We start from the raw sequence: 13,320 nt of genomic DNA on the forward strand, positions 1-13,320 counted from the left end.
GACACCATTGACGTTGTTGTATAAACACTCACATAATTTTGGTCAGTATCATAGCTGACTAACAATGGATCTCTGGTGTTAGATGTTTTTTTTTATGTGTACAGGCTGTTTAGGGCCAGAGCACCAGATGTGTAAAATGCAAATGCAATAAAAATTAAAGACACAAACAGATTTTCACCACAGACCTGTAGTTGTGGTGCTTTCTTTAAAAGTTTATTTGTAAGTCAAACATTTGTCACTGCTAATAATATCAATAATCCAGCCACGTCTGCTCCTTACCTTTTCATTTAAGTGGAGATTAGTTCATGAAATGTTAGAATTCATGTTGGAATTTAGTGACCCCCCCCTCTCTTCTGTTTTGGTAACATCCACAGGGCAACTTTCCATGGAAGATGTCCCAACCATGATACTGTGCAAGCCAAAGCTGCTCCCACTCAAATCAGTCACCCTTGAGAAACTGGAGAAGATGCAGATGGAGGCTCAAGAGGCTGTCAAACAGCAGGAACTGGCAGTGAAGGAGCAGTAGACGCCCAATGGACGGTTCTTAATAGCAGAATGTCAAATTGGCAGAAAATGTCTTTTGATGGATGGCACAAAGCCAGCATTTCAAGCACTGCTGAAAGAATTATTTGTATGGACAGTGAAGTTACCAATGGTTAGTTTCAAAGCTGATAAGTTAAAGAAGTGGTGGGTTGTAGTCACCTTAGCATAATCATGTTTCAGCTCAGAAGTCCTGTTGTTGATTGCGTCTGTTGCTTACCAGTTTTCCAGTATGGCTGTCTAGACTATTTGTGAGATTGCATTTGTAATTTGCCATCAATGCATACAAGAAAATGGTAGATAATGGCTTCTTTAAATGTCCAGCAGAGCAATTGATGACTAAAATTGCATGTGGTAACATGTAGTATTGTGTGTTCATTCACAAAAACAGTCTTGTATCATTTAACAGTGATTTAATGAACAAACAAGGAGCAATACGTGGTATATTTCAAACACCAGTATTCCCCAGATACAAAAATAAACACTCTACATGCCATTTTCTGAAGTTACCCGACTGGTATTTCTTTTTGCACTGTACTCATGTCTTGAAACCTTCAATAATGACATCTTTGTGTAATTTAAAGGGTAAAAAGAAAAAAAAAAACAGTCAAGCATAGAAACAGCAGCTAGTGAGGGAGCCAGTATTGCATTTAAACCAACGTGCTCCCCTTTATTTATTTTTTTATACCCTTTTATAAAGCTCTTGACACAAACCAGTCATCTCTGTACAAACACTGTGTTTTAGAAAAACACAAAAGGAGTGGCAGTGAACTCAAGAAAATACTGTACAAAACAACATGGAATGACTGACACTGCGAGGTGTGGCACTTTAAGGGTTAGCTTATGTAAATGTTTATACTGAAACACCTTGGAGGAAGTGATCTACTTCAGTTTCAATCAAAAGTGCAGTTTTGTTTTTTTTAACCTCACCTCAATTTCAGAAATGTACATTCTTTTGACTGTTTGGGAAAAATTGTACCCAACTATTTTGAAAAATATGCAAGTAAAAAAGTAGCTTTATCCTCTTCTCTTCCAGAAATCTGGCACATTATAAGGGCTCCTCAGTAGCTTTCAACTTTGACAACACCACCATCTCCCTCGCTGACAAACCTTTTCCGACCCCTGATGAGAGAGAGACAACACATTAACAGACAAATAAATAAAAAAACAAACAAACAAAAGAAAAAACAGACATGGGTGTGTGAAAATTAGTAGCGTGCACTTACCGACAGGGACAAAGATCTCTTAACTTTACGTCGATGATTCCCACACTGAAGCTCTTATCAACAACCTGCTCCAGGATGAAGTATGCACGAGGGACATCAATGTTGATTTCAGCAATGTCCATATAAACTCTTTCATATCCCTATGAAGGCAAAAAAAGCACTGTTTATAAATCAGCATCTCATAAAAAGCTAGAAAACAAATGATGAAATAATTATGTGCAGTTCATTATTCAGACACGAGGTGGCACCTTACCCTTCTCATTTGGTCCACAGTGATGACGGAGGAAGCAGAGAGCGACTTGAGTAGCTGGAGAACCATTTTGAATGTTTTCTCTCCTTTGGACTCCAGCACCATCACTATTGCCTGAGGGAAATGGCACAAACATTCACAGCCTTTTATTAACATTCAGAACTATTGCTACTATCTCACAGAAACACTTAACTGCAGTACAAAACATATTTGTCATCTACATATTTTAGTTTGAGCCAAGCTGGGATGTTCTGCTTCAAACTAAAGCAAACAGTTTACCTCATAGACAAACTCATGGTGGAAATGGGGAACCTCCAGATCCCTCAGGCATCTCTCAGCCTCCTTGGTATCTCCAGAAAGGATATACTCCTTCAGCAGCAAGTTCATCTGACAGGACAGAGAATATAATTATTATTAACCTGTGGCAACAATCTGTTGTAGCTGTAGGGAATTCATGGACTTGTATGTGTGTTAAGCCTCTCTAAGCAGAAGGGTGTGTTTGCAAATTGTGGCATCACACCCCAACGTACATGGAAATCCCCATCTCAAAAAAACAGTAACCCATGAAGGCACATTGATAGCACTGTTTGCACAGAAATGCATGGCTTAATTTAAAGTTGCGTTGGAAAAAAAAACATTTCTTTTTCTCAGCCACCAATGTTTATTCCCTTATCTACGTTGTCTTCGTGGTGGTGAAAGCTCCTTGATTATAACAATTAAAAAAACAAACATAGTTACTATATACTAGACTATTGATCACAAAGACCAGGTCTGTCTTCTCAAGTCTGCTTTATGTAATTTACCTCTTTGATGAGCTGAGTGACAGGTCTCTGGCCCCCTCCTGTCCCCCACTGGTTGTCTATGCGCAGGCCACCCAGACTCATCTTTAGCAACACCGCCGCCCGGTCAAGAGCCGCCCTGGAAGAGAGAGAGAGAGAAAAAAAAGCTAGGTTTGCCTTGTTGCCCATTTACCACAGGTTGCTTGTAATGATTCAGATGACTAGTATAGATGCAAGAAAAAAGTATGATACTGTTGACTGCATACCTTCTTATCTTTAGCAGTCAATCTCACTTTCAAACATTTTAAAAACTGTCATATGATATAACAATCTCTAAAGATTGCCATGATAAGAGCATAAAACAGGAAACTAAAAAATTACAAATCACACACCTTGTGTATTCACAGTCAACTCTGCCTTTGTAGCCCTCGACGTAATTCTTGGACAATATTTGGTCGCTAACAGCGCGTGCAATGAATTGACCCACCAACTGGAAAGTAAACAAAAGAGAGAGAAAACGTAAACAAACAAAAACTGATTACATAGCACAGTTTCATAGACATGTAGACTACAACCAAAAGTCAAGTGCCTTCTGTTCATGAATGACTGGCGTGAGAAACAGCACCTTTTTTGTATAGGAACCTCTCAGGAATACAGATGACTGACAGTGACCTCGGGAGCACTATGTGTGTGTGTGTGTCTGTATTTGTTTACAGTAGTCTGAGCAAATGATTCAGGGAAACGAAAGAGTTGGCTTTGCTTTTCTGGCCTCCACAAAGCCTGTGCTCATCACTGATCATTGTTCCTGTTCAGACGAGAGGCAGCCCCATCTCTGACCTGTGGCTGTGGCTAGACCAGCAGGCACATGAGGACAAAGAGTGTGTGTGTGTGTGTGTTAGAGAAAGAGAGTAACTGAGAAACAGGGAGTTGTAAAGGGAAGGGAGGCAGTGCAGAGTCATAATGCTGCTTTAAAAAACACACAGAGAACTGTGGGAGAGGGACAGAAATGAATAGTGAGCCCCAAATGAGCCAGAGAAAGGAGGGGTCTGTGGGGGGAGGACAACCAATAACCCTTTGAGTGCCCTTCGCTGAGTTTGCATTTTGCGAGCGCAGACAGACAATAGCCAGAGATCTCATGTCTGCGCAGACTGAAAAGGAAAGAGCTCAACTCAATACACACACGCACGCACATACACGTACACATACAGACACCCCGTCAAACCACAATGCTCTTCCCTTTGTGCTCCGCCAAAGACTGAGAAAGAAGTCAAACAGAAAGCCACTTTTCAGTCTGTTTGTCAGGTTTTTTTTTTTTTACAGATATAAAACAAAACAATAACAAAAAGTTTAAAAAATATCCTAAAACACAAATAAGAAAAACAGTATGACATGCATTTACTGTAGCTGCAGGGCCTTTTTTTATCATTTGCCAATTACACAATTATCTCCAGGAGACTCACCTGTGGGGCTCCAGGCGTATCCAGGACCAGATCAGGCAGCTCCCGGAGCAGTTTGTCGAAAGAATTTTCCATGTCACTGTGGGACAGGACGGGCCCGCACAAGTCAGCCAGCAGCCTGGAGGTGAGCTCCCGATGGCTGGCTTTGGCCTCCAGGGCCAGCGACACAGCCAGCGATGGAACCTCGCTTCGCATGGGCCCCAGGTTCAGTTCTGCAAGCAGCTCCTGGGTGTGGAGAGAGACGTTAACCTCGCCCAGGCATTGAGGCTGTGTTCATGTGTTTCACTTCTTGTTATTTTTAGAACACTAGTTTACTGACTGTTTCCCCGCACACTTACCGCTACTTCATTTGTGTCTGCATGTTCAAAGTACTCCTGCACTATGGGGGTGACTGTCTTCTCAAAGTCCCTCTCATCCAGCGGGGGAACCACAGTCTCATACACACAATTTCCCTGTTAAAAACACAATCACACATTTTAAGCTCCACATGAGAAGTGTGTATTTCAGACCTGTCCATCATATTGCATTAGACTGTACTATAATCATGCCATTTCAAACATGTCACGTCTGATAAAGATGTACAACCACAACACCACAGTCAGTACCTGAGCTTCATCGTAGTTGGGGTCTTTCTCATCTACTTCCTCTGGTTCATAAACTTCACCAGATCGGCCCCACACACCTTTCCCTCCAGCCCCACCTGCAGACAGTTGGTCAGAGACAATGTTAGACGTGATATCTGATAACGTCATGATAAGCTTTTTCTTTTGTGTAAAAGGAATTGTCTAATAGTATGGAAAGTAAGTTCTTTGAGAGCATTAGGATCTCTTGACATGATGTCCTCTGAATATGACACTCAAAACTCAGCTGCAGACATAATAAGAAGGTTAGGGTTACACAGCATGGTGTCATGTATTTCAGTTTGTTTGTCAGATTAAATCTTAGAAGAAACTCAGCGTCAAACTAGCTCAGAGACAAATCCCAGAGCATTTGTCAGAATTCGTTAAAAACCGGACCACACCCGTGCTGTGGGTTTGTTGTCTTGAGCTCCAAACATAACCCAAGATATCTAGATTATTTTAATACATGATATTGTCATTACAAGCCTTGTAGTGTCAAGTCTCATGAATTCATTTTCACATAGATACAAGTTCTAACATCAAGAAAGAAATAACAGTCATGAAATATGGGATGCATTTTGACAAAAAGGTCAACAAGTAGACCTTTAGCATTGTATTGAGTGTGCAGGCAGGGGCTCAGTGTTTTACTGAGAGTCACACGATAGATTTGAACAGGTGATGCTCCACTTACAGTAGGATCTCTGTATCTAAACAAACCCTGCAACACCTCTCTACAACTGCACATCTCTAATATATGAATGAGACTTCAGGAAGGTCTACTAATATTATATGGATCATTATTTGTGTGTGTAATAATTCCCATGGCACAGTTTTAATCCAAAAACCAACCATGCTGTGATATAATCCCTGGGTTTAAGGAGGTGACGCCTTTGTACATGCTAAACAAACAAACAAACTAACATCTGCTGGGTCTGAGGTCAGCACCAACAGATTGCAGACAGTTTAAGAAGCCCAACGCCAAGTAGCTTGTGTCACATGCTTCGCATCCTCCACTAGTCCCACCCAGTATGTGGCATATGACATGCCACTATATATAGCACAGCCCACATCGGTCGTGTGAACCCATCCCGCTTCAGCGTTAAAACACTGTGCACGCTAATCTTCTCTCACCAGTCACTCTTCTGCATTTGTCTTTCAAAACTGCAACGGACGTTTAATGCAGAGGAGGCAGAGCTCAAATAACTGGGCTTGGCTGGCACGGCAGTTCAGTTACGTAACCAGAAAAAATGGACAGATACTGTGCCAAGAGAAACACATGATCTACTTCCACTGGCCAAGGGAAGAGCAAAGTGACTGAACTGTACTGCAGTCTGCAGGGACATACTGTAGATGAATGCATTTCATGCTTTCGTCACTGAATGAGTACCCGCAGTGAGAGACAGCTGGACTATCAGGAGATGTTGACACTTGCTAAATTCTGATCTACTTATACGTATGTGATGCGTCAGAGTTACTGGAGACGGCAGGTCAGAGGAGCCGTCTTTGGTTTGATAGAAGAATTGGATAAGGAACCACAGTCACTCACAATGAGATACTTAAAGCTAACAGTGTGCCCCCCGGAGAGCAAGATAGTCTCACTATCGCACAACACATAACAACTCAAACTCTACACAGGGAAAAACAAATGCTCATTAGAGGAACTTTACACTTATTTGCCCTTAAAATAACAGTCAGCTGCCTCTGTAGGCACTCCAAATGGTGAAATATGCATCTGATGGATCCGATGTGCTGACAGAATATCACTGACAAACGCAACTTCTGGTATACTATGCAGGTTATTTAACCTCTAATGTAAAATTTCTAGAAAAGCTTGGCTGAGCATATGGCAAGAAGATAAAAAGGGTGGCTTTTAAATGGGTGTGACTTGTGCCACATCACCTCACCATTTGTGTATGCCATTTGGTTTATGGTGCGGAGGACAAAACCGACCAGGTGATGACAACGGCAGATCAGTAATGAAGGCTTTCCCCTTTGACTGAAACACCAGAGACTCTTTGATGAACTTGCCTGTGGTAACGGCCAGCAAATGGTTATCCTTTGAGAATCAGAGAAGCTGAGACATTTGAGCTCTCTGCTAACAAAATGTCACAGAATAACAACTGGACTGACGTTTTTCTTACCTTTCTTTGGGAGACCTCTTCCCTTTCCCAGTCGGGACTTTCTGTCCAGCAGCTTGCTCTTGGGGCTGGTGGGTGCCACTGCGGTTCCCCTGACTACGTCCCCGTTATCGCTGAGAGAGTCCCCCCTGCCAGAGTCCCTGGAGGAGTTCTTCCTCAGCCTCCGCTTGGCCTTTGCCTTGAGACGCGCTTCGTGGATGCTGTTGCTGGACGAGGACAACCAGTTGCCATTGATCTCATTGTTGATGTTTTTGTTGGGTCCTCTGTTGTCCTCGTCTCCAGATGCAAAGGAATCACTCAGATCCTCTGCCTCTGTTGGATTACAAGGGTGAATGGAGGAGATTTTATGTTTAACTATGAGTAGCTTTTACGTGCAGAACAGATCAGGGAGACAAGAGCTGATAAGTGCATTTCTCTTTGTTGTATTTATTTCAGCAGGATGTCATGTGTCGATTTCTTTCTGCCTTTCGCCTACACAATGCAGGTGTACAGCACAAATGTCAAATTCAACAAATACTGCAGGCGTTGCAAGAAATAAGCAAAACCACATCCGCATGAGAAAGTCCCAGTGGCCTACATCAGATACAGCTGATGGAGCCTTTAAATGCCTGTGATTGACAACTTACCGACGGGGTTTGCGTTCAGCCAGGCCGCACAGTCAGTTGCCATGTTTTGAGATATGAGATTTTTTTTTTTGCAGTGTGCAAAAAAATAAAATAAAATAAATCAAACGATACCTGCAATGTTGGAGAAAAAGAAGAAGAAGAAGCACACATTTAATATGCGACAATAAACATGCCCAGACATGCTGCGACGCAACAGCCTCCCCTCCCCCCGCGCTCATTCAAAGTCGCACTGTTGGTAAACAATGGCTAACGCTGCGTTAGCTTCAATGTGCACTGTCAAAATAGCTGCGTCAATGGAGAGAGCACGTAGAAAACAACAACTACCTCACACACACGATACAAATCTGCAGTTTACAGTGTGTTCAGACGGTCTTATACACGGCTGACTCGACGTTTATCTGCTGTTGAAACCGAAACGTCAGTAAAAGATTAAATTAACTGTTAGCTCGGTGTAAACATCAAACCATTAAATCCTTAACAGCAGCATGTAAAATAAACACTTCAATCTCCTTTGCTCTATCGATTAAATCAGTCTCAATAAAAACACTGACCGTCTGTCGTGTCCAAGCTTCAAACTCTGACACCAACCCTGTTGTTTTTGTTTTATCTACCCAGCAACGCAGACACGAAGGTCGGTGTTTAGCCCAATTTGATTGGCTGGAGGAATGTGGGGTTTTTAAAAACAAAGGACCAATGAGAATTCAACACGGGATTTTCTTCTCGCATGTTCTGTGTGGTCTGTGCGGCTGGTGGAGTGCTGCCCCCTATATGTGGCACTCGTGAACAGCAGCTCTTTCTGTTCTGGTATAATGCCTGTTTGTCACATTATCCCATCATTCTGGTTAATTAATTAATGATGACAGCGATGATTGATTGACTCTGTCCTCTTGACCAAAGCATGTTATTAATCCTGAACAGGAAGCTCACTGCAGAATATTACACTGTGTAAACTAGGCAAATAAGATGACTAAATGTATGAGAGTAAAATTTGTTCTTATAAAAAGGACAATATTTTTGGGGAAAGATTAATGTTGAGATCCAAACTTAGTTTTTCCACATTTATTTAGAGCTACAGACTCGGCTTTAGCAGATTTTTTTTTTTTTTTTTTTTTTGCCTCAACACTTGGGGGAGCTCTTTTACAACACTCAAGCCCAACCAAAAGCTGGTGCAGAAAATCAATGACTGCATGATGTATTGTACCCGGCCTGTGGGTAGTGTTCATGACTGTATTACCATTATAGCATACGCAATATGTTAGACACAATGTTCATATGTTTAAAATGTTTATTCAAGTTTGTTTGCATCAAAAATCATATGAAAAGTTTGTCAAAGAAAACACTATCACTGGTGTCACAGGATCGATTTTCACAGTATACAAAAACAAATTTTGGCTTGATAATCTTCTGAACAAATCACTGTAAAATGAAACATTGCATGTTTAACTCAGATAAATTAAACACATGGTCCAGTTTAAGGTCTTCAATATTTAAGGCATTACATATGTTGGCAAATATGACTGGGACTGTCGTATGAATTAAATCCAACATAGAATTTCAAGAAAAAAACTTTTGCATAGTTAACATTATCAGTCCAAACGATTTAGACAGACAAATACTGCAGTGCACAAACTGGCACAAAAAAAACAAAACAAAAAAACAACAAGAGCCTTTAAAGCCCCAGATATAATAAATAAATATGTAAATATTGTGTACTTGAAATCTGTTCAACAAATACAACAAACCTGAGAATCTGCCCCAGTTCTCTAACTGAGTAAAAACATTCTTTGGCACATATTTCAAGTTATTTTGCAGCTGTAAATATATTGCTGTTGTTAGGAGCATAATTCATTTAAACTCAGTAAATGGACTAACATAAGTCCTTACTGTTAAAGTGTGTCTTCTCTGTAATTACAAACCTATGTAAGTACATTCCCATTGAAAAAAACAACACAAATAAATTTCACACACAATCACAAAAACTGTAAGAAAATTTATAAACCAAAAAATAAATTCAATATTGTAGCTTCACTATACATTTCACTTCAGGTATGTACAAGATTGAAAGCATGTACCGATGAGATTGTCCTTTAAAGATATCCTAACCGCAAAATATCAAAACCAGTGCAATCGTCCACATACTCTAGCCTCCATGTGTCACATTATCCATGCTGTTAGTGTCCATATCCTTGCACGAACATCACACATACATGTTCATCTTCAATCATGTTCAATGCTGTTCACTGTACAAGACGTGAGAAGCCAAGCTGATGTCACTGTGCAGCTGAAGGTTAAACAAGTGCGTCCGACAGACTCTCTTCTGCCAGCTGGGACAGGTACTTCTGTGGAGTGGAAGAAAAACAAAAGAACCCATTTACAATCCAAAAAATAATTAATTAATAAAAATTAATAAATCAATGTGAACAATATCACTACGATATCACTGTATGATATAGTTTAATACTGTATATATATATATATATACACAATGCAAATGTCCTTCAGCGACTGAAGCCAGCGCGCTGCGTCTCAGGGTCAGCCTTTCGGGGACTCCTGAGTCTTTCGTTTATTCGGCTCCGGATCTTTTGCCACTGGTCCCCAGACAGGTTCGGGAAGCGCTGGGAAACGTGCTGGTGCACCCTCTCTTTCAAATTGTCCGGCAGTGGCCGTTTGCCGTTGGTGCCGCTCCAATTGACATTCTTCCCCCAACACTTGTAAACGTCAAAGGGAGTTAGCGCCATGAACACATTGGCAGCGTATGTGTCCGGTCGCGTCTGGCACAGCCTAAAAAATTCTTCCTCCCGTTCGGCAGGCAGGGCTCTGACTGCCACGTCCGGCGTGACAGCACATGGAGCCACGGGATCTGGAGCTGGGAGAGTGGGATCCCCTGGAGTGTCTCCGAACGTCAGCCCCAGGCCGCACAGTCAGTTGCCATGTTTTGAGATATGAGATTTTTTTTTTTGCAGTGTGCAAAAAAAAAAAAAAATAAATCAAACGATACCTGCAATGTTGGAGAAAAAAGGAAGAAGAAGCACACATTTAATATGCGACAATAAACATGCCCAGACATGCTGCGACGCAACAGCCTCCCCTCCCCCCCGCGCTCATCAAAGTCGCACTGTTGGTAAACAATGGCTAACGCTGCGTTAGCTTCAATGTGCACGTCAAAATAGCTGCGTCAATGGAGAGAGCACGAGAAAACAACAACTACCTCACACACACGACACAAATCTGCAGTTTACAGTGTGTTCAGACGGTCTTATACACGGCTGACTCGATGTTTATCTGCTGTTGAAACCGAAACGTCAGTAAAAGATTAAATTAACTGTTAGCTCGGTGTAAACATCAAACCATTAAATCCTTAGCAGCAGCATGTAAAAATAAACATTTCAATCTCTTTTGCTCTATCGATTAAATAGTCTCAATAAAAACACTGACCGTCTGTCGTGTCCAACTTCAAACTCTGACACCAACCCTGTGTTTTTTGTTTTATCTACCCAGCAACGCAGACACGAAGGTCGGTGTTTAGCCCAATTTGATTGGCTGGAGGAATGTGGGTTTTTAAAAACAAAGACCAATGAGAATTCAACACGGGATTTTTCTCTCGCATGTTCTGTGTGGTCTGTGCGGCTGGTGGAGTGCTGCCCCTATATGTGGCACGTGAACAGCAGCTCTTTCTGTTCTGGTATAATGCCTGTTTGTCACATATCCCATCATTCTGGTTTAATTAATTAATGATGACAGCGATATTGATTGACTCTGTCCTGTTGACACAAGCATGTTTTTAATCCTGAACAGGAAGCTCACTGCAGAATATTACACTGTGTAAACTAGGCAATAAGATGACTAAATGTATGAGAGTAAAATTTGTTCTTATAAAAAGGACAATATTTTTGGGGCAAGATTAATGTTGAGATCCAAACTTAGTTTTCCACATTATTTAGAGCTACAGACTCGGCTTTAGCAGATGTGTTTTTTTTTTTTTTTTTTTTTGCCTCAACACTTGGGGGAGCTCTTTTACAACACTCAAGCCCAACCAAAAGCTGGTGCAGAAAATCAATGACTGCATGATGTATTGTACCCGTCTGTGGGTAGTGTTCATGACTGTATTACATTATAGCATACGCAATATGTTAGACACATGTTCATATGTTTAAAATGTTTATTCAAGTTTGTTTGCATCAAAAATCAATGAAAAGTTTGTCAAAGAAAACCTACACTGGTGTCACAGGATCGATTTTCACAGTATAACAAAACAAATTTGGGCTTGATAATTTCTGAACAAATCACTGTAAAATGAAAACTTGCATGTTTAACTCCGATAAATTAAACACATGGTCCAGTTTAAGGTCTTCAATATTTAAGGCATTAATAGTTGGCAAATATGACTGGGACTGTCGTATGAATTAAATCCAACATAGAATTTCAAGAAAAAAACTTTTGCATAGTTAACATTATCAGTCCAAACGATTTAGACAGACAAATACTGCAGTGCACAAACTGGCACAAAAAAACAAAACAAAAAAACAACAAGAGCCTTAAAGCCCCAGATATAATAAAAAATATGTAAATATTGTGTACTTGAAATCTGTTCAACAAATACAACAAACCTGAGAATCTGCCCCAGTTCTCTAACTGAGTAAAAACATTCTTTGGCACATATTTCAAGTTATTTTGCAGCTGTAAATAATTGCTGTTTGTTGAGCAAATTCATTTAAACTCATAAATGGACTAACATAAGTCCTTACTGTTAAAGTGTGTCTTCTCTGTAATTACAAACCTATGTAAGTACATTCCCATTGAAAAAAACAACACAAATAAATTTCACACACAATCACAAAAACTGTTAGAAAATTTATAAACCAAAAAAAAATTCAATATTGTAGCTTCACTATACATTTCACTTCAGGTATGTACAAGATTGAAACATGTACGATGAGATTGTCCTTTAAAGATATCCTAACCGCAAAATATCAAAACCAGTGCAATCGTCCACATACTCAGCCTCCATGTGTCACATTATCCATGCTGTTAGTGTCCATATCCTTGCACGAACATCACACATACATGTTCATCTTCAATCATGTTCAATGCTGCTCGCTGTACAAGACGTGAGAAGCCAAGCTGATGTCACTGTGCAGCTGAAGGTTAAACAAGTGCGTCCGAAGACTCTCTTTCTGCCAGCTGGGACAGGTACTTCTGTGGAGTGGAAGAAAAACAAAAGAACCCATTTACAATCCAAAAAATAATTAATTAATAAAATTAATAAATCCTTGTGAACAAATCTGTACGATATCACTGTATGATATAGTTTAATACTGTAATATATATACAACACACACACACACACACATACATATACATAAGACAATGACACACACACACAACACACACACACACACAACCACACAAAAAAAAAAAAAATATATATATATAATATATATAATATATATTTGTACTTGTTTACTTGTCTGGTTTTTATGTTTTTTCCTTCCTAAAAAACACAATTATGATTGATGGTGGTATTAGGGGAGTGTTGATTAGCTCTGTTAGTTGAGCATCCGCCCATGTACGAAGGCTCAGCAGCGTCCCAGAGTTCAAATCTGACCTGCGGCCTTTGCTGCATGTCGTCCCCATCTCTCTCTCTCTCCCTCCCCACATTCCTGTCACTCTTCAGCTGTCTCTGT

The 13,320-nt window shown here is 40.5% G+C and overlaps 2 protein-coding genes across 6 annotated transcripts in view; both read right to left on the reverse strand.

The window, feature by feature from the left end:
- Positions 1-936: 936 nt before the first annotated feature.
- pdcd4b (programmed cell death 4b) lies at positions 937-8,310 on the reverse strand. Its single transcript, XM_010734909.3, has 12 exons — positions 8,188-8,310; positions 7,637-7,747; positions 7,014-7,322; positions 4,858-4,952; positions 4,591-4,704; positions 4,256-4,477; positions 3,188-3,285; positions 2,820-2,934; positions 2,296-2,403; positions 2,020-2,130; positions 1,767-1,906; positions 937-1,662 (listed from the first exon to the last, which is right to left on the reverse strand). Exons 2-12 carry the CDS (start codon positions 7,677-7,679, stop codon positions 1,602-1,604), a joined length of 1,416 nt encoding a protein of 471 aa, XP_010733211.1. The 5' UTR covers positions 7,680-7,747; positions 8,188-8,310; the 3' UTR covers positions 937-1,601.
- A 506-nt stretch (positions 8,311-8,816) lies between these two features.
- Positions 8,817-13,320, reverse strand: part of rbm20 (RNA binding motif protein 20) — a 53,234-nt gene continuing 48,730 nt past the window's right edge. For 2 of the 5 annotated variants that reach the window (XM_027283548.1, XM_027283545.1), the window contains exon 14: positions 8,817-9,975. In XM_027283548.1, the coding sequence (XP_027139349.1) occupies positions 9,925-9,975 (51 nt within the window). In that variant the 3' untranslated portion in view covers positions 8,817-9,924. Of the gene's footprint in view, positions 9,976-12,642; positions 12,833-13,320 lie in introns of those variants that run through there. The other 3 variants (XM_027283547.1, XM_027283546.1, XM_019271754.2) reach the window with 2 other exon arrangements.

Source organism: Larimichthys crocea, chromosome X (genome assembly GCF_000972845.2).
Source record: "Larimichthys crocea isolate SSNF chromosome X, L_crocea_2.0, whole genome shotgun sequence".
NCBI classification, from domain to species: domain Eukaryota; kingdom Metazoa; phylum Chordata; class Actinopteri; family Sciaenidae; genus Larimichthys; species Larimichthys crocea.